Source organism: Anastrepha ludens, chromosome 3, assembly GCF_028408465.1.
Source record: "Anastrepha ludens isolate Willacy chromosome 3, idAnaLude1.1, whole genome shotgun sequence".
In the NCBI taxonomy this organism is placed as follows: domain Eukaryota; kingdom Metazoa; phylum Arthropoda; class Insecta; order Diptera; family Tephritidae; genus Anastrepha; species Anastrepha ludens.
Window position 1 is genome coordinate 112,904,894 of NC_071499.1, and position 22,306 is coordinate 112,927,199.

The window sequence follows — 22,306 nt, forward strand, 5'->3', positions numbered from 1 at the left end:
AACGATTTTCGTTTAAATTGTATTCGAGCGCTTAAGCGAACGGTTGTACATTTCCAAAACTGCGAGAGTTTCAATACTCAACAAAACCAAAATAGAAAAACAAAGCCAACTCAAAAACAAACTTTTATAAAAAAGTGAACATTTTCAAACAAATTGCAAATTTGAAAATAAAGTGAAGTGAAGAAGAATAAAAAACGGTGCAAAAAACTAAAAACCCGTGACTATTAGAGAACATTTTATAAGACTCTTGAGAAATTTAATTTCTTTACGAAAAAAAGTTAGAAACTGTGTAAAAAAATATTTCAAAGCTTAACGCTTAAAGTTTTAAAACTTTCAAATCCATCACTCAATCGTTTTTTAAATTAAAACACAACAAAAAAAAGCATTTTAAATGATCACACACTTACTATCCTGATAGCGTCTGCTGTGCTCTCTTGTGTGTGTCTCCAAATACCTGCCTTTGCATTTTTCAAGCATTTGAAAAATTGGTTTGTTTTTTGTTTTATAAAAACTACACCATTTCAAAATGGCGTTTGCAATTATAAGCCGCGGTTTCTTGCGCACTTCCAGAGAAATACTGGATCGTAGCATCGCTGTGGGTAGTATTGCGATTTCCCATGGCCTGATGGATCTTGAGCTAAATGTAAGTTTGATAAAAGTATTATATACATACAGTCAGTCAGTATTTCAAGTAAGCATACGTACGCACTTTACAGTCTATGCACATACATACATACATACATACATATTTTAGTGGAAAAAAACACTTGGCAGTACTTCAGCTGCGTAAGCACACCCTTCTTTAAGCTGCGTATGAATACTTGTGTGTGTGAGTGTGTGTGCGTATAAATAAATATATACAAATTAATGTACATTTTTTTAAATCAACTAAAAAAGCTTTGGAATTCAAAAAAGAGTGTGTGTGTGCACTATTCTAACGTCTTAACGAGTTTTTTTTGCGAAATTTAATTATCTGAATAGAAATAAGCAATGTTTTTTCAATAAAATATTTTTAATAGTTACAAATATTTGCACCTTTACCCTTTGCATAACTCGGTTTTGTAATTTTTTTATTTATTTATTTTTTTTTTTTTTGTGTTTTTATGAGGAACTACTTAACAAAGTTCCTCATAAAAAAAATATGTGTATATAATATATAAAAAAATTAAAAAAATGAGTTTTTTTAACTTTTCATGAATTATTTAACAAAGTGGTTCCTTATAAAAAAAGTAGTTCCACAAAAAGAAAAAAAGAAAAAAAGGGATTTTTTACTTAACAAACTTAGTCACAAAAAAAAAACAACAAAAAAAAAAAAATTAAAAAATAAATTAGTTTTTTTTTTACTTTTCATCAACATTTTTTATATGCACACATACATGCTTACATATGCATATTGTCAGTAGCGATCGTTATTGAGTAAGCTCAGGTGATCGAAAAGGAATTTGAATTAAACCGAAACGATTAAATTTGTAAACAATTTAATTTTTTTTTAATTTAAATATAACAAAACAAATTGTAGTTATTCATCAGAAATACCAAAAAACTATTTTTTTTTTATTTTCATCAAAAATTTGGTTCTAAATATTAGGCGCACCGATGATTATTAATTGAGATAGAACTTTTCGAAAAGCCATTCAAGTTTAGCAAAAAGTAACGTATGTTTAATTTTGGGCAAAAATTTAAAGAAGCAGTGGTTTTGTTACACTGTATAAAGACTTTTTTGAGAAAGTAATAAAAATCCACATATTTCTGAGTACTTAGTTCTATTTTATTTTAATTAAATGCTTTTAAAAATGCCTCCAAGAATTTGTACATTTTGGGAAAAAAATTGTATTTTTTTGTAATTTTTTATAAAATATTTAGCGAGCAAAGCGAAAATAACTTTACAATTTCAATATTCACCAAAAAATTCCTCATTTCTTTGTTATTAAAATTATCTTAAAGTACGTAAGAAATCTTTAGTTAAAAATGTATAATTACAATAATTTTTTTTATGGAGTATGTAATCAATAGGCATTGGAATAAGTGACTCAAAAGCGGCTCAAAACGAAAACCACTAATTTTTTTCCAGAAGTGAAAGTCTTTTTGGCACTCCCCTTTATCGCGAAAAACCATTTTTGCTAATCGGTCACACAAATTCACAGCCTCCTTCCTTTATAGTAAAAAATATCAAGACTCATCACTACAAAACCAGAAAGAAGTTCTGAAAATTCTTCACTTCTTTCTCAACTCTTCAAACTTCTGGATCATTTTGAGCAAAAATGCATAATAGTTGAGCTTAATTTACGAACCGTTGAATACCACCAGTTCTGCAAGTGTGCATATACATCCATACATAAATACATATGCCAGGTTTAGTGGGTTAAATTCCCGCATTCAGGCCTGCAAAGTTTCCTATAACTATACAAAGTAATATATATATGAAGTATGTACATATAATATATGTGTATATGTGAAGTCACGCATGTTATGTGTGCAGCCATGTCTGCATCGCGGCAACTCCAAATGAGTTATTTTCAAAAATTTGTAGTAATTATTTTTCATCTACAAACTCATTAAAATGTGTTCTTGTTTGTTCAGGAAGTTTCAGCAACAATCTACATATCAGTGCGCATGTATGTGTGCACCATTGCTTGAAGATTTCAAAATAATAATACTCTTTCAAGCATAAATATATGTTTGTAGTTGTGCTGTCTTATCTCGTTATTTGTTTTCTTGGTGTTTTCTTGTGTTCGTCCGTTTTTTTTATTTTTCGTCTTTTGCTGCCTATCAGGTTCCACGATGTCTTTAACTAGACGAACTTATCACCCCAATATACTACATACATTCATACCTAGCTTTGGTTTCATTCTCAACACGTGTTCGTGCCCTGATATTCTGAGACGGTTATATAACTCTAATAAGAGAGCACTAAAAAGGGCAAAACAAAAAAAAACAAAAATAATAATAAATAAATATAATAAAAATTTAGCAAACTCTTTAAAGCAGCATAGGAAACTAATTTGCATGGAACTATGCGTAGCCATGATGGCGTACAACAGCTTAGAAAACAAGCATACTGCTCTCTGCACACTCCCTATGTTAATTCACACACATATATATTATACATACATGCATAAAGTTGGAAGAATATAATAAAAAAGTGGTAAAGAAACTTCAAAATCACATCGAAAGTTAATAACATTGAAAAATCCATGATGGAGCTTAGCAAACACCAACAAGAACCTTGACAAAGAATAGCAATAGTTAAAGAACGGCAACGCACAATAACAACAGTAGTGAGCGAGCAACAGGTCAATGTTATCAATGTTGTATGCAAAACGACAGTAAACGACAAGTGAACTGAACGATTTACAGCAAAATACGAGCGCTCGGTAGGAAAATGTAAACAAGTAACAGGAATATCTTGTGCAGGTTTGCTAAATGTGTCTGATCTATAGAGGAGTATAAAACTGGATGTTTATTTGCCTGTATGTATGCATGTACTCCTACACATTTAAAATGATGAATATTTATAAAGTAGTTTGCGGAGCCACATAAATTCTAAAAAATGTCTTTACCATGTGAATTGATGCATATTCAGAGTATGCATACATACTCGTATATCAGTTATAAGTGAAGAAATATGTTTGTAAAAACTAAAGCGGTTAAGTGGCGCTAGAGGTTGCGAAATTTCTAAAAATTGTATTTGCAGACTTTATTTATTTTTTTTTGTTTTTTTTTACGTTCCCCTCACTGTTATGCGCGATTTCTTTAAGGGTAGCGCCTTGGTTTTTTTCAGTTTTGAACAGCAGCCGATAAGTTTCATTTTTTTGTTATGTTTAAAATTAAATTTTTTCAAATTTAGTTAGTGTTATTTTTGCGGCGATTTACTGTTAAAAGTATAAAATATACGCTTTTGAAAGCTTGTATATTGTCAATTAATGAGCAGCTGCTGGTGCCTTCATTAAGCCGCTGTTGTTGTGTTTTTTTGGTGGTGCTGTTGTTGTGTTTGCGCATTTGATAGTCATGCGAATTATAAAATCGAGGTCTTGCGCATAATGTGGCGAATTTGTATGTATGCGCCAAGTACCTATGTATATGGGTGTGTGTGTAGTTGAGGGTATGCGCAAAGGTGAAAGATGAGAAAAATAAAAAATAACAAAATATTTCGGAATAAAACTAAAAAAAATTGTATTTTTTTGTATATATATGTATGAGATTGCAAGAAATATAGAAATAGAAATGAGAAAACATTGAAAAAATATAAAAATAAAAAATATTTATTATGCAACATGAAATGTATTGAATTGGAGATAAATAAGTTAAATTGAGCTTTTAAATCTTTTTTGTTTGTAAATATTTAATATGCGTGAAATAGAGTTCTTTTAATTCATTATTTTAAAAATGCAATTATTATATAATTCATTATTATAAAATAAATTCAAATCCACAATTTGAAAAACTTGAAAGCACTGGGAAAAATAAATTAATGGCACTAAAATTAAATATAAAAAATGTTAAGGTTTAAAATTATTTGTATTTTATAGTTTTTTATTTCACTTTATTTTATACAATAAATAAATAGAAAATTCTAAAAAATAGTTGCATTTCTGAACTCAGAAATATGTTGATTGTTTCTTTAAAAATATTAAATTCATCTATTTTAGTTCTAACTTAAAACGCACATTTTTAGTCATTAAAATTTTTTATTTATAAATTTGTTTTTTAGTAATTAGAGATAATCAAAAAATATGTGCATTGCAGAAAAAAAATGTTAGTTCATTCTTCAAAATATCACATTTTTTTGTTTCAAAATTAAATTATTATCTAAATTAAATTTTGTTTTCAAATTAAACCATAAGTTTTTAATATTTAAACATTTTTTTTATTTAATACTATATTTTTTTTAAATAATTAGTGAAAATTAAGAAATATTTGTATATCTGAATTCAAACGTATGTAAATTTTTTCTTTAAAAATATTAAGTTCTGTTTCTATAAATCTATAATTTTCTATTTTAGTTGTAAAATAAACCACAAAGTTTTAACCCTTTACCCCCACGTTTCCACGACAGTCGGTTCTATGTTACCGAAACGACCCGGATTTATATCCGGCCAAGGACTGTCACTCCAGCAGCATTTCCCGTATGTAAGTATGGGGAATGTTTATGCCGCTACAACAACAACCCTTTACTCCCCAAAACGAAGCTAAATACATGTGATAATTTATTTTTTATTTATATTTCTATTTACCGCATCACAATGAGGGAAAATTGGTGTTATTAAAAAAAAAAAATTAAAAAAAAAACTAAAAAAAATGTTTAATATAAAAAGCGTATACAAAAATTAAAAAAAAAATTATTTAAAAAGTAAAAAAAAGAAATTATTTAAAAAATATAAAAAAAAAAATTTAAATAAAAAAGATAAAAAAATATATACAAAATTTGTAAAAAAAATTAAAAAAGTACAAATTTAATTTCTTCACAATGAAAATTGGTATTATTAAAAAAAAAAATACACAAAAAATTATTTAAAAAATATTAAAAAAAAATTTAAATAAAAAATTTAAAAAAATATATACAAAATTTGTAAAAAAAATTAAAAAAGTGTAAATTTAATATACCTGAGATTCTAATTGTAAAAACTTTCTAAAATTAATAATTATAACTGGCACTTATGAAGAGCTCTCTGAACAACGAAAAGAAAAAGAAAAAACACACAATCAACAGCGACAACAGTGGGCGGTGATGGGTGAATTAAATAATAGAAAATAAATAAAAACAAGTTTTAAAAATCTTAAAAAAAGACCATAATTATAAGCAATTATTAGAACAAAAGTAAAAATCATACTTAAAATCTAAATTAAGCTTCCCTTTGGAAAAATAATAATAAAAGCAATGCACAAATCACTGCGTAAAAATAAACATATTTCAGAATTAACAAAACATTTATAATAACGGGAGTAAAAAAGTAGTCTAACGAAAGAGCAGCATTTTTTATGGCATCTTAGCAGATTTTTCACTAAAAAAATTATAATGGAAGCAATTCCTTATTCACAGCGTAAAAATAATAAATATTTCATTGCGAGTATAAAACAAAATAATTAACTCACTTAAAACCAAAAAGTTACTTAAAGAACGAAGTATTTTTAAAATATTTGCCAGCTTAGCATATTTTTATTCATAAATTGAAAAAAAATATATTTATACGAAATCTGATTAATCTTTGAATTTGTGACTTGCTACCACAAATGATTATTTACTGAAATTTTTCACAAATCTGAACTTTTTCAACAGCCGCTATTGAATATTCGTTTTATTGCAAATTTCTTTGATAAAAGCAAATTTGTTTAAATAAATAATTTAAGGTCTGCCATAAACCAAATTCACAAAAAAAAAGAAAGTGTATGCTAAATAAATACCAATTCAAAATGAAGCATTATTCATTTGTGGTCATTTGCATGGCAAATTTGCAGACCCATTAAGGAGGAAATAAAAAAAAAGAGCAACCACACTTATCCATTCACTTTTTTAGTAAACAAATAATGAAGTAAAGGAAATCAAAAATACAAAAAAAAATTGAAAAAATACCAATTATAAACGGAAACCTTGCGCATGTTGGTCTTTTCAAGTTTTTTTTACAATTATTTACTTATGCAAGCATCTGCTTCACTCATACTTACTGACTGCTCAAGTACATAAAAAATAATCAGCGCTCAAATTAGTTTGTTCGCTACTTAAGTTTGTAGTTGTAAATAACAATTGTTTTTAAGAGTACGTAGTGCTCGCTGTTTATCGTTTTTTTTTTCTCACAATGGATTTACAATAAACATTTGCTCGCCATATGTGCCACAATTGTTTACAAAGATGAGCATGCCGAGATGTCACTTTGAATGCGAAGTGATCTAGTCAAAAGTTATTTGTAGAGGCTGTGATTGTGGTTTCTCAAATCTACTGTAACCCTTTAGGAATGCACTCATACACTTAAATGTTGGGTTAAGCAATAGCCAAATGCGAACTAGTACTTTAGAGGCTAGATACCGATTAGTTTGAAAGTAGTTGCAAAATGACACCTTTGTACTAAAATATTAAACTTTTTTATTTCTTTATTGCACTTTTAGTCAAATGTCAACTAGTCTTTCAGTGACTAGATCTCGACTAGTTTGAAAGTAGTTGCAAAGTGACATAATTGCACTTATAGACATAGACTTTTTTATATTTCTAATACACTTTCAGTCAAATGTTACCTAGTACTTAAGTGACTAGATGCCGACTAGTTTGAAAATAGTTAAAAAATTACACATTTTTAACTCTTTTTTTACTTAAACGCAGTTTTAGTCAATTGTTAACTAGTACTTTAGTGACTACATAGATCCCGAATAGTTTGAATGTAGTTGCAAAGTGACATTATTGAACTAAAATACGTAAATATTCTGTTAGTTTTTCCAGATTTTTTAATCACTTTTGGTCAAATTTTAAATAGCATTTCGGAGACGAGATGCCGACTAATTAGAAAGTAGTATCAAAGTGACATCATTGCAATATAAACATATATTTTTTTTGATATTTTTTAATTCACTTTTAGTCAAATGTTAACTAGTACTTCAATGAATAGATCTCGACTAGTTTGAAAGTAGTTGCAAAGTGACATAATTACACTAAAAGTAATAGTTTTTTTTTTTTGATATTTTTAATTCATGAAAATGTTAACTAGTATTTCAGTGCCTAGATCTCCAGTAGTTGGAAAGTAGTTTAGAAATGACACATTCGTACTAAAATACATAACTTTTTTATACTTTAAACAGTGTTTTAGTCAACTAGTGCTTTAGTGGCTAGATCCTGACTAGTTTTAAGTATTTGTAAAGTCAGAGTCACATAAATGCACTAAAATTTATAAATTTGTGTTTTGGGTATTGTTAATTTATTTTCAGTCAAATGTTACCTAGTACTTAAGTGACTAGATCCCGACGCGTTTGAAAGTAGTTGCAAAGTGACATCATTGTACTAAAACGAAAATACATAAATACCTATACTGTTAGTTTTTTCAGATTTTTAATTCACTTTTAGTCAAATTTTAACACGTACTTCGGAGACTAGATGCCGACTAGTTAGAAAGTAGTATCAAAGTAACATCATTTTAATATAAACATAGATTTTTCTGATGTTTTTTTAATTCAGTTTTAGACAAATGTTAACTAGTATTTAAGCGACTAGATGCTGACTAGTTTGGAAATTGTTTCAGAGTAACATCACTGTACTAATAGACACATCTTTTTATTCAGTTTTATATATATGGTACATATATTTTTTTGATATTTTTAGTTCATTTGAACTGTCTTAAAGAATTAGTCAGAAGATTATGAGTGTAGTTGTGTAATTTTTACCATCTGTGAATACAACAAGGTATCACATGTTTTTGCTAATAAGGTATGCAATTTAATTAGTTAAAAAAATATCCAAGGAAAATGCGGTTATATTGTAAATATCTCCATTGCTTACTCACATACAGTTTTTTTTTAAATATTTTTTTGGGTTGATCTAACAAATGCGATCCTAAAATTAGTCACATTATAACGCTCAGCTACGTCCGTACTTCAATTAGTAAGCAACATGCGCTAAGCACATATGGTGACACTGTACCACCTTTCGCTTATATAAGAGTATACAAACATTTGTTATTGCTTTCACAGTTGTGATCCTAAAATTACTAATTTATCCGATTTACTTCCGCACTTCAATTAGTTGGGAAAAATCAATCAGATGTGGTGGCTGTTGTGAATACCTACACTACTTAACACACACACTCAGGCTTATTTGCTTATCAATTTTCCTAGAAAGTTAATCGGCTTCTGAGCTTAACAAACAACAAAAAAAGTGATAAAGCTTTTGCATGTATATACAAAAATTATCCACAAATTTAATACTTCGTGTCAAAGCGAAATGTTTATATACATTAATATTAAGCCCTTCTAAACCAATTTCTTATCAAAGAAGTAAAGCCAAATAGTCCGAATGAGATTAAAAAAGCTTATCGCATCCAAATTTAGGCCTAGTAAAGGAAACTTTTCAAAGGTAAAATATTCTAAATGAAAAAAAGTAAATAAGTATGCATAAGAAAACCGAAATGAGCAACAAAAAATCAACAAAAACACAGAAAATTAAAAAATGGAACAATCGAGAAAAAAAGTATCAAATAAAGGCGATAATAATGCAATTAAATTCAATAAACATCACACGCGCCACCAATTAATCCATTAGCCGCCTTCAAATTTAGTATATAACGTGTCAATATTTCACAAACAGTTAAAGATAGCAACAACTAACTTGCGGGTAGTCAATGAACTTTGTTGTAAACAACATTAACTGTTATTTTTTTTTTAGGTTGAAAGTTTGTATATGAAATTTCCGAACGGTACAATTATACACCTGCATGCATGGAATTCTGATAAGCAGCAGTTGCTTTGCAGCTAAGGCAATACATTCAAGCGTTTACGAATCTATTTACAGAGGCAGTAACACATGCATAGGTGTGTGTGTGCAGTGCTCTCATTTTCAGTCAAGTTCGCTGTTTGTTGAGCTCTTTCGTTTGTATAACCACCCAAAACCTTCAAGTACATAATTACACAAATAAAAATTTCGTCAACAAAACACACGCAGCCGAAATGTATTTGTAAATGGCTGTGTTTGTGTGTGTGTTCTGCTCGCAAAGTGTGCAAACAAAAACTTTCGACTTCGGCCGATTTTTCTATAGTAAACAATGTAATTTATTGCCGGTCAACAAAAGGAGTTGAAAAATAAATAAAAGAATGATAAATAAAAGCAAATATGCAAATGCAAAGAAGTGAAGGGAAATATATACGCATGAACATAAAAGTGTGTATACATATATAAAATTAAAAGATATACAAAAATATAAAAATTCTGTGAAGAAAGGGAAAGCAAGAAAAATACGTCGTTTGGGTTGTAAAAAAATTAGCTAAATAACTAAAATAAACTTAATTTAAGTCTAATTGAATTAAGTAAAAATAAATAAAATCAAGTAAAATTAAGTGGAATAAAAAATGAACTAAATAACTAAAATAAACTGAATTTAAGTTTAATTGAATTAAGTAAAAATGAATAAAATCAAGTAAAATTAAGTGGAATAAAAAAATGAACTAAATAACTAAAATAAACTTAATTTAAGTTTAATTGGATTAAGTAAAAATAAATAAAATGAAGTAAATGAAGAAAGAAATGAAAGCATTTTTTTGAGAATTGTATTTCTCATGAATTTCTTTGTACATTCAGTCACATATGGTAAATATGTAGCCTTTAACCTTTATAACCCTTTTAGCCTCGCTTCGAGGCATAGATTCATAAAATAATTTCTAGTAAGGATTGATTTTTATCCCAAATTTCTTTCAATATTAAGTCTCATACGGTGAACATGCAGCCCATAAACGATTCAGTCATACAATTTTGTGCATCACCACCTCGCTCTATTTTCTTTGTTTACTCATTACCCACCTGTGCACTCAAGCATTGTCTTATTGCCTTCCATATACACTTAATAATTATATGAAAAAATATGTTCGTTCCTTAATACGATTCTTTGTATTAATTAACCTCATTTCCCCCCATTAATCAATGCATTTCTTTGTTCATTTCAGCATTCCTCTGGTACTTTTGTTCCACATCGTTCGGCTTGCACCGCTCCCACTATTGCACCGATTTCCTCTCACGGTAGCAATATGGTACTAGTTTGCAATGAACGCTTTTGTCTGCTGAAACCCAGACAAGCCAATTCATACTTAGCTAAGCGTCAGAGCAGCACGAAGAAGCGGGTGTCCACTGTAGCATCATCAAAGCGTGAAGAAGAAAGGTGGGTGAACTCAACGAAATTTTGTAATTGTAGAAAGTAGAGAGGCTTATTTATGGGATAAAGAATAATTACTTATATTATACAAAATAAAGTTAAGAAATAAAGAAATAGAAAAAATAAATAAATAAAAAAAACAGAAAATAAAGAAATTAAAAACAAAAACATTAAAACATAAAAAGCAATAGTTAAAAATTAAAGAAATAACAAGAAAAATAGAAAATCCAAAAAAAAAGTTAAGACATAAAAAACAATAGTGAAAAATTAAAAAGAAAAAATATGGTATAGGCAAAGATGCAAAAAAAAAAATTCAATTTAATTAATTAAAATCAAAAAGTCGATTTTAACCGTGACATTTTTTAAATACATTTCCCATAACGTGGAAACTTTTTTAAAGGGTTTTCTTAATAATCTGCTATATATTTCAAAATCGTTTTTACAGGATTATATTTGCAGTGCAAAAAAAATTCACTTATAAAACAAAAATGGAAAACAGTTTGAAGAACTGGAAATAAAATTTAAATAAAACTATATTGAAAAAATTAACAAAAAAAAAAAAATATTACACAGACACAAAATTGTAAAATTATATTAAAATTTTAAATTATAAATATTTTTAGTTGAATACATTTTTTTTAGTTGAAAAGAGAGATATCCTTCTAAAAAATATGAAATAGAAAATAAAATAAAAAAATAATACAAATTTATATTAAAAAAAAATATTAAAAAAGCACTAAAGTTTCAAATTATAAATATGAGCAACAGTTTTTTATAGTTGAAAAAAGTAAAAAATTTATAACTAAAATTTTAAGAGTAGAAAAAAAAATTGGATTTAAAATTAAAAAAAGACTATATTAAAAAAAATCAGAACAGAAAGACACAACAAAAAAAGTCTAAAATGTTTAAAACTACAATTTAAATTAAAAATATTAAAAAATTTGTTTGTGTAGTGAAAAAGTAGAAATTTCAAGACTAATATTAAAAAAAATATAAAAAAGAGTTAATTTCTATTTAAAATTTAAAAAAAATTTCAACCAAAAACAAAAAAGTATGTAAAAGAATCAACAAGAAAAAATTACAAAAAACCCAAAAGTTGTAAAACTAAAATATTTTAAGTTAAAAAAATTTTTATGTTTAGTTTCAAAAACCTAAAAATTATAAAAACAAAATTTGTAATTTAAATAAAAAAAGTTGATTCTAATTTAAAGATAAAAAAAATTATATTAAAAAATATAGGTATACATGTACCTTCTGTTCAAATATGAACGAGACGTTATCAATAAAACGGTCCGCGGATGACATATGGCAAAAATAATTTTTTTGTTTTTTGGTAGGACTGTTATAAGCTTACATGGCAAATTTCAGCGTGATATGTCACATAGTTTGTTTTCTGTGCTACTGTAAACAAGTCGAAGCCCGTTTTATTGATAACGTCTCGTTCATATTTGAGCAGAAGGTATATGAAAAAAAAACAAAAATTGTTAAAAAAAAATATATTAATAAAAATATTTAAAAAAACCCAAAAAGTTGGAAATTAAAATTTTAAGTTATATTAAAAAAATGTTTTTGTTTAGTTTCAAAAAACTAAAAATTGTAAAGATTTATTAATTTGTAAAATTTTAAATTAAAAAAAGTTCATTCCAATTTAAAAATTAAAAAATTTATTAAATTTATATATATGAAAAAAAAATAATAACCGTTAAGAAAAAAAAAACAAAAATTGAAAAGATGTATATTAAAAAAAGAAACCAAAAACAAAGTTATTACGAAAAACCCAAATATGTTTGATTAATAAAATTTAAAAAAAATTTTGGTTAAAAAAAAAAAAAAATTTTAAAACCAATATTTGAAATATTAAAAAAAAGTTGATTTCAATAAAAACATTTTTCAATATTTTTCGAGAACCAAATTTGTATTTAATTTATTTAAATATTTTTTCGATAAGCAAATTTGTTTTTAATTTTTTTAAAATATTTTTTCGATAAACAAATTTGTTTTTAATTTTTTTTTAATATTTTTTCGATAAGACAATTTAAATTTGTTTTTAATTTTTTTTAATATCTTTTCGACAAGCAAATTCGTTTTTAATTTTTTTTTTAAAATATTTTTTGACAAGCAAATTTGTTTTTAATTTTTTTCTGAATAAGCCTCCTACGTGAAATGTGAAAATGATTGTTTCTTATCCTTAATTTAACGCAAATTTTATTATTTCTAATAAATTGCAATTTTATATCCCTTTTTGCAGTGATAGCGATTCGGATTCGGACGATGAATTTGAAAGCAAACGTGTAATCAAGCACGCCAAGAATAGTGAAAGGGTAAGCATTAGAAGTTTGATACCTACATTCATACATATTTACAAGTATATATGCATACATACATGGATACATATGGTATATAATTAATTGCTAATAAAATAACACATCAACTAACTGAAAGCCTTCCTAATTGTCGAAGGATATTAATAACTTCCTGTTAAATACTTTCCAAAAAATATCTATTTATGTATATAGGGCGACCAGATCAGATGATAGGAAAAAAAGTTGAAATAAAATAATAACGATATGAGATGTTAACTTTATTTAGGCTACATTCATTCGTGTGCATTATTTTAAATTCATATTCCACTGAACGCATTTAATGCGCGTGAAATAAAATTATAAACGATTATTTCACACAATTAAGCCAACTGGCAGCAGAGGCTACTCAATTTTAAATACAAATAAACGATACATTTTCTAGAAATTTTCATAATTTCAAAATTTCCATAAATTTTTCACCCATAAAATCTCTTAAGACACTCAACAATTCAAATGAAATTGTTTTATTCTTACCTGAAAAATAGTTAATAGTAACGCAAATGGAGCTGCAATATGCTCTATTAAGAAATAACAGGTTATTGCCTTCGATTAAGGGGTTATATACCTTGTGGTCCGGTGAAATTAGCGAAAGTTGGGTTTTTTTAAAGATATGTAGCAATAATTTTATTGTATAAAAGTTTTTATTATTGGATATTACAATGTTTAAAGAAAAAAAAGGCTTTGTTTGTGTAAAAATATTTAAAAATGGCGGAGTTATGGCGTTTTCCCCCAAGACCCTTTTTTTGGAAGAGGCTTGCGGTGGACGCGATTCAAGTCCACCAAGTCAACTGAAATCAAAAAATCGAAAAGATTTCATTAGTATAGGGTTATATCTTCTTAGTGAACGATCAATATATTAAATATTTTGATTTTTGTGAAAATAGGAACATGTTTTTAAAAAACTCCACTTCTACAGTCCTAAAATTGGCATTAAAAAATTCATATCTGCAAAATAAAAATTTATACATAAAAAGTTGATCGTTCACTAAGAGGCGACATCAATTACGAACAATTTAAAAAAAAAATTATAAAAATCGGTTGAATACTTTTTGGCAATCGCGTCCACCGCAAAAGCATTTTTGGAAAAACACGTTTTTGAGATAATCGCGTTTAAAGTTTCAAGCGCCGCATGAGGCCGTACGCTCAGGACGTGACGACGCACAATTTAAAACGCTGTAACTTTCGATCTATTGCTCAGATCTCTATGAAATTTTTGGAAAATGTTCTCAAGGGATTGTACTTTACGATAAAGAAATAAAATTTATTTTAATTTTTTTGAAAAACACAAGGTATATAACCCCTTAATAACACATTTGCCCACGAATTTTGTTTCTTTCTTCCAATTCTTGCTCCTTCCTCTTCCTCCCTTGCACGCACCTACAGAGAATAAGCGTGTGGAGTCTTTTAGAAGTCTTTGCATGAATAAAACAAAAAACAAAAAAACAAAAATTATGAAAACATGCCGGCACTTTTAATGAGGTGCTGAGGCCCGAAAAATGGAAACAAAAAAAAAAATTGTTTTTTTTTTCATGACCGTAGACGTGTCGGAGGTATGAAACCAATTAATTTACATATCAATGTAGGCAAGTTTTCTGAATTAATTACTTGAATACATTACACGATTTTAGTTTCTCCAAAGCACAATTTTGTTTTTCGTTTTTTTTTGTTTTTTAATAAATAGCAACAAAAGAGCAAACGGCAAGTAAAAAATAAAGAAATAAATTAAAGTGGCTTTATTCAGTAAATTTAAGAAATATTTAAATCGCATATAGAAATCGCTAGTCGGACCTAAGCTCCAACTTGGAACTCTATGAATTGATGATGATGAGATTCGCTTTAGGTTTAAGCTCCGTTTCTGGTAAAAAAACACAATGGAGTTAAATTTTTTATCAATTAAAAATCGATCAGAAATCGAGTAAAGCTTAGCTTAGCTCCTTTTCACAAAAAAATTGAGTTTAATTCTTTATAAGAAAAAAATCACTAAAACTCGAGCCAAGCTTAGCTCCTTCTCCCAAAAATAATCATCAGAAATCGAGTCAAGTTTTAGCTCCTTCCCCCACTAAATTGAGTTCAACTTTTTGGAAAAAAAAAAAATTTAATAGGACTATGAATAAGTTCGTGCGGTTTTTTTTTCGAAATTTGAAACTTTATTGACGTAAAATGGTTACAAATTTAATATTCAAAATATTGTCCATCGCTTACTACTACTTTTTCCCATCTTTCTGGCAATTCACGGATTCCCTTTGTGAAAAATTCGGTCGGTTTTGCCGCAATCCACGAATCGATCCATTTTTTGACTTCATCGTAATTACGGAAGTGCTGGTCAGCCAGGCCATGTTGCATCGATCGGAAGAGATAGTAATCGGATGGCGCAAGGTCTGGACTATACGGCGGGTGGGGTAGGACATCCCATTTGAGCGTTTCTAAGTATGTTTTGACCACTTGTGCAACGTGTGGCCGAGCATTGTCATGTTGCAAAATAACTTTGTCGTGTCTATCGGCGTATTGCGGCCGTTTTTCTCGCAGTGCTCGGCTCAAACGCATCAATTGTCGTCGGTAGACATCCCCCGTAATCGTTTCATTCGGTTTCAGTAGCTCATAATACACAACACCCAGCTGGTCCCACCAGATACACAGCATAACCTTCAGGCCATGAATATTCTGCGCCGACGTCGATGTTGAAGCATGGCCAGGGTATCCATACGTTGCCCGACGTTTTGGATTGTCGTAATGGACCCACTTTTCATCGCCAGTCACAATTCGATGCAAAAAACCCTTTCTTTTGTGCCGTTGAAGCAGTTGTTCGCATGCCATAAAACGGCGTTCAACGTCTCTTGGCTTCAATTCATACGGCACCCAATGGCCTACCTTTCGGATCATTCCCATGGCTTTTAAACGTTTGGAAATGGTTGATTGATCAACTCCCAAAGTTTTTGCAACCTCTTCTTGCGTTTGAGCCGGATCTTGATCGAGCAATTCCTCCAATTCGGTATCCATGAACTTTGGCGGCGCACCCTCGCGTTCTTCGTCTTCCAAGCCAAAATCACCACTTTTAAAGCGTGCAAACCACTTCTGGCACGTTCGCTCAGATAGAGCATGCTCACCATAAACTTCCACCAAGATACGATGACTTTCGGCTGCTTTTTTCTTCATATTAAAATAATGAAGAAGAATTCCCCGCAAAAACACATTATTTGGCACGAAATTCGACATTTTCAAGTGTGGTAAGAATATTGTTGTTTACGCTTCAAATAAAAAACTTATACTGACGTTTGTGCCTTACGACAGTAGCTCTCCAATGAATGTTTGGAAATGTGGATCGATGGAATAATAATCAAGTTACGCCATCTGTTGTAAAACCGTAACGAACTTATTCATAGTCCTATTATTAAAAATCGGGTCATGTTTTAGCTGTTTCTCACACAAAATTGAGTTTAATTTTTCATAAAAAAAAAATCATTACAAATTCAGTCAAGCTTAGCTTAACTCATTTTCACATAAAATTGAGTTTAATTTTTCATAAAATAACAAAAATTCATTACAAATTCAGTCAAGCTTACCTTAACTCATTTTCACATAAAACTGAGCTCAACTTTTTAGAAAAACAAAATTAATTAAAAATCGGGTCATGTTTTAGCTGCTTCTCACACAAAATTGAGTTTAATTTTTCATAAAGAAAAATCATTACAAATTCAGTCAAGCTTAGCTTAACTCATTTTCACATAAAATTGAGTTTAATTTTTCATAAAATAACAAAAATTCATTACAAATTCAGTCAAGCTTACCTTAACTCATTTTCACATAAAACTGAGCTCAACTTTTTAGAAAAACAAAATTAATTAAAAATCGGGTCATGTTTTAGTTGCTTCTCACACAAAATTGAGTTTGATTTTTCATAAAAAAAAAATCATTACAAATTCAGTCAAGCTTAGCTTAACTCATTTTCACATAAAATTGAGTTTAATTTTTCATAAAATAACAAAAATTCATTACAAATTCAGTCAAGCTTACCTTAACTCATTTTCACATAAAACTGAGCTCAACTTTTTAGAAAAACAAAATTAATAAACAATTGGGTCATGTTTTAGCTGCTTCTCACACAAAATTGAGTTTAATTTTTCATAAAAAAAAAATCATTACAAATTCATTTAGTTTAATTTTTTATAAAAAAAAATTCATTAGAAATCGAGTCTTGCTTTAGCTCCTTTCCACACAAAATTGAGTTTAATTTTTATACAAAAAATTTCATTTTATACAAAAATTCATTAGAAATCGAGTCAAGCTGTAGTTCTTTCTCTCAATAGTGATTTAATTATTTTTTTTTTTAATTCAAGCGCATTTTTTATAGTACTAATCTTCAGCTTCTCTTTTTATCTAAACCAAAAAAGTAACTTTCATTCCAAAAAAAATTTCATTGCACTCTGTACAAAGTTTTAACCCCTCTTCTCTGCTTCTTCTCTTTGCAGGGCGATTCAGAGTTCTGGCGTCGCAAAATGCGTACGCTTCATCGCATACTCGACGTTAATCGCGATGGCGTCATATCGTTTGACGATTTCAAATTGATTGCCAAACGCTTCACTGACTTGGGTCATCTCACGCCCGAGGTGTCGGCTGAATTCGAGCAAGTGATGCGCCAAACTTGGGAGGAGCAATTCGGTGAAATAACGCCGTATAATTTAATAACTGCCGAGCAGTTTCTTGTTGAAGTGCATCATCGTCTCAACGACGAGCAGATGGTAAAGCGCATTGGTCGCTTTCTGCCGTATTTATTTAAGGTAACTAATTGCAAACTATCCACCAGAGTTAACAAATATTGAATATATTTTTTCAAATTTTTTTTGCAGGCCGTTGATTACGATCACACCGGCCACTTGGATCTCGACCAGTATAAGTTGTTCTTCCATTGCTTGGGTCTTTCGGATGACGATGCTGCAATTTCTTTTGCTGTGATAGACAAGAATGGCGATGGCCAAGTGTCGTTAAAGGAGTTTCTACATTTGGGACGTCAATTCTTCATTACCGAAGATGATACGAAAATTTCGAAAATGTTCTGGGGCCCGCTCATCGATCATTGACTTGTTGAACATGCATACACGGCTGTGCAGGAATTGTTGGAGCGCGGACGAACCCAAGACTTCCAACGTGCCCAATTTATTCTCTTCACACTCTGCATGCACCTTGCCTCGGAGAACTTGGGCCTACTCATCATTGACGATACACCAATCGAGGGAAATCTTTTGCTAAGACTATTTTTTTATGTTAATACATTAATTTTTTTAACAATTACATTGCGCTCGTATGATCGTGGCGCTTTTAAACATTTTATTATATATAATTTAAGAAAATTGAAAGAATCACAAAGCAAGGCGAAAAAAATAAAGAAAAAACGAACAAAAACATATTCAAAATAAAATCAAATGCAATGTTTCATTTTGCAGATTCGCATAGTACTCGTCGTGCATATGTATGTATGTATGTGCATGGATATTGTGCTTGGGCGCAATATGTTGCTAGCAACATGTTTTCAGCAACATTGACATGCGAACCGTGCGTCTGGTGTGCCTGGTGCGCGATTTCCTCAAATATTTTTATACTCGCATAATTGTGTCCGAGGATTGTTGTAATAGCACTCATTTTTTCACAAATTGAACAAATTTGCATCAAAATATTAAAATATTTAATAAAAATTAAAAAAAAATATATAGAACGTAGTTTTGTGGCTCATTAAATTTGAGTATAAAATTGTGTCAGTTTAAAGTGGTTCAAAATTTTCATTTTCATTCACTTTTTTCCGCAAACAATGTTGCGCATTTTCGCCATATAAAAAAATGCATGACATTCAGGGGGATAAATTAACGGGCTTTTCTAGCAACTTAGCACTTGCACTTTGTTCTACTAAAAATTTAATGGACTATGAAACTGAGTGGTAGATTTTTTTTTTAATTCTTAGAAAGAAAGTTTTAAATTTTGACGGAAGAGCGTTTGTAACCATTCGGAGGATACGACCCAGCTAACGAAGCCGCTGAATCTTTATTCGCTGCGCCGTGTCTATTTGGTCGTAAAACTCGTACAGCTCATCATTCCATTGCCTACTACGATAATCGCCGTCGCCAACGTGCAAAGGTCCGAAAATCTTCCACACGATTTTTTTCTCAAACACTTCAAGGGATGCCTCATCGGGTATTCTCATCATCCAAGCTTGCAAGAAAACTGTCTAGAGAAGGATAATGCATCTTTTCCATTCTTATTTAATGTGACCCATAAATGCACTACTGTAGCCTAGAAAACGCCACAAACTAACAGAAAAAGGTGTTTCTGTATTGTTTTCCTCCCATAGACAGCGGATACATACGAGGGGTGCCTTTTATATGTCGGGATTAGAGAACAAAAACAAATTTTAATCACCGAAAATCACTTTATTGTTTTTCAAAATATTCTCCATGAAGATCTATACACTTTTGCATGCGTTTGAACCAATTGTCGAAGCACTTTTGCCACTCTGAATGAGGTACCTCCAAAACATGCATTCTGAATGCCGCAACCGCTTCTTCAGGTGTCGAAAAACGTTGACCTCTCAGTTTGTTTTTTACGTACGGGAATAAAAAGAAGTCATTCGGTGCCAAGTCAGGACTATACGGCGGATGACAGATTAATTCGATGTTTTGGGTGCTCAAAAATGCAGTTGTTTGAACCGATGTGTGAGAGCTCTGGTGAAGAGTGATCCATATTTGGCGATTGGTTTTCCTAATTTCTTGGAAGACAACTGGCAAACAAATGGTTGTGTACCACTCAGAATTTACTGTTCTGCGTTGTTCTAGTGGTACGGTTGCGACATGTCCAGTTTTTCCGAAAAAACAGGCGACCATTTGCTTGGAAGTGTTTCGTGCGCGAACAACCTTTGTTTGATTTGGCTCATCTTGAAACACCCATACAGTCGACTGCTGTTTACTTTCGGGCTCATACGCGTAAATCCATGATTCATCACCTGTCACGATGTCATAGACGTGTTTCGAAGCCCCGCGATCGTGTTTTTTGAGCATTTCCTTCGACCAATCGACACGAGCCTTTTTTTGAGCGATTGACAAATTGTGTGGGATCCAACGCGATCAAATTTTTTTGACAGTCAAATGTTTATGCAATATTGAATGTATGCTGGCCCCACTAATGCCTAAGATTGTCTCAATCTCACGATAGGTCACATGACGATCTTGCAATATCAGTTCGCGCACAGCATCAATGGTTTTCGGAACAACAACTGATTTTGGACGACCTTCACGAAATTCGTCTTGGAGTGAACTACGACCACGATTTAATTCACCATACCATCGATAAACACTGATCCTTGATGGAGCTTCATCGCCAAAAAATGAATTAAGTTCATCCATGCAATGTTGCTGAATTAATCCACGTCGAAAGTTGTAAAAAATAATCGCACGAAAATGTTCACGATTTAATTCCATTTTTGGACCGAGATGAATCTTTTAAGTTACTGCAAACAACACAAATAGCGCTGGTATTTCAAAACGTTCTGAGTAGGTAAAAGCCAAAAAATGTCAAACTTTGCGATACAGCTGTCAGTTGCCAGATTGCAACATCAGGGTTGCCAAATCCCGAAATATAAAAGGCACCCCTCGTAGTAGGTTTCAAATGATACCTGTGTCAATTGTCTGCTGTTCCCTTGCTTATGTTCCGTGATTAGTTCAACCAGGTATTCGGGCAGATTCTGTACTTCCGGGTGAATTTTATTGAATTTTTCCAGTAGGTGCATTAAAATTCACTCAGAAGCGAATTTCGGAAATTACCCGATAGTGCCAACTTTCTATTTAATTTGCTAAGGAATTTCGTTACCTCCCGTACGGTTGTACCTGATCCATCGAAAATTTTGTGACTCTGATCGCATTGGGTGACTCGTAGCACCACAGACAGATTGTTTTATAGAACGCTGCTATGTCCCAACACCTACTTGAGAATTGGGAGTGTAAGAGCCTCTCAACGCGAAAGTAAACAACGCAAGCAACCTGTAAATGTGCGGTAGGAAGGAGTGCACCATTGCCAGTGACATTTTTTGTCTATGCTGCGAATAAAGTATGATTTAGTAGGGAAAAGAGTAAGAGCGTTTTTTCATACAATAAATGTGGACTTGAAATTTATTGGTAACGTTTGCTGCTTATATTAACATGAAAGTTAAGCATTTTAATTAAATCAAAATATTTATGAAAAATGAAATGTAATGCATCAAAAATCAATCAACAAAACGCAAAAATAACCAAAACAAATTTGTATTATTAATTTCAATATTTGAACGTTTGATGTGTTTCGAAACTATGCTAGTGGGATTTCTCGCCTCTATTATTTAAGTGTAATTAATGGATGTTGATACTAAAATTCGCAGAAACTGTTAACGATTTTAAATGCCAAGTTGTTGGTTTATGTACTTCACATCACGAATTTGGCTATCCACCTCGGCAGCACTGCAAAAAAAAGAACAGTATAAATACTTTGCATAAAAATAAGTATAAATTAATTTACTATTATTTATTAAAGTTATAATAAATAAAAGTTTATTCGAATATGCAGGAGAAGAGCTTCACGGACATTACCATAAATTAGCAAAAACTCGGACAGAGTAAAATTTACCCAAATAAAATTGACCCATATTTTACGAAATATTTCGACGCCATAAGGATAGAAACTTATAAAATAGAAAAAATGTGAGCCGTCATGGGACGCCTGACAGATGTGAAACATCGTGTGTGTACAAGTCATATGCATAAAAGATAATATTCTTACAGGAATCAAATATAGCCTAATGAAAAAATGAAGTATTACGAATTTCTTACAGAAAATGGTAACTTTATTTAATAAGCATTTATTTACATGTGATATCAAAATTCGATATTAATATCAAGCCACAATTCAAATATTTTCATCTGTGACTTCAGTAATTGTTATATTCGATGTTTCCTCTGCCGGTATTACTGTGACGATTGGTCGATGATAACTAAAGTACGTTACAAAAGTATTGGATGAAATATTATCAAGATATCTCATAAATACAGCATCTATTGTTGTTCCATATTTGGTAGTAGATTTTCTTGGATTGTT

General features: G+C 30.2%; 2 protein-coding genes across 2 annotated transcripts in view; one reads left to right on the forward strand and one right to left on the reverse strand.

The window, feature by feature from the left end:
• Window positions 1-29: 29 nt before the first annotated feature.
• LOC128858824 (sarcoplasmic calcium-binding protein) lies at window positions 30-18,601 on the forward strand. The gene is made up of 5 exons (XM_054095346.1): window positions 30-643; window positions 10,633-10,844; window positions 13,087-13,159; window positions 17,668-17,976; window positions 18,046-18,601. The coding sequence occupies exons 1-5, from the start codon at window positions 527-529 to the stop codon at window positions 18,274-18,276; spliced, it is 942 nt and encodes a 313-aa protein (XP_053951321.1). The 5' UTR covers window positions 30-526; the 3' UTR covers window positions 18,277-18,601.
• Window positions 18,602-21,318: 2,717 nt separating this feature from the next.
• Window positions 21,319-22,306, reverse strand: part of LOC128858825 (nuclear pore complex protein Nup88) — a 159,073-nt gene continuing 158,085 nt past the window's right edge. Inside the window, exon 12 of the mRNA XM_054095348.1 lies at window positions 21,319-21,672. Coding sequence (XP_053951323.1) covers window positions 21,609-21,672 — 64 coding nt within the window. The 3' untranslated portion in view covers window positions 21,319-21,608. The remainder of the gene's footprint in view (window positions 21,673-22,306) is intronic.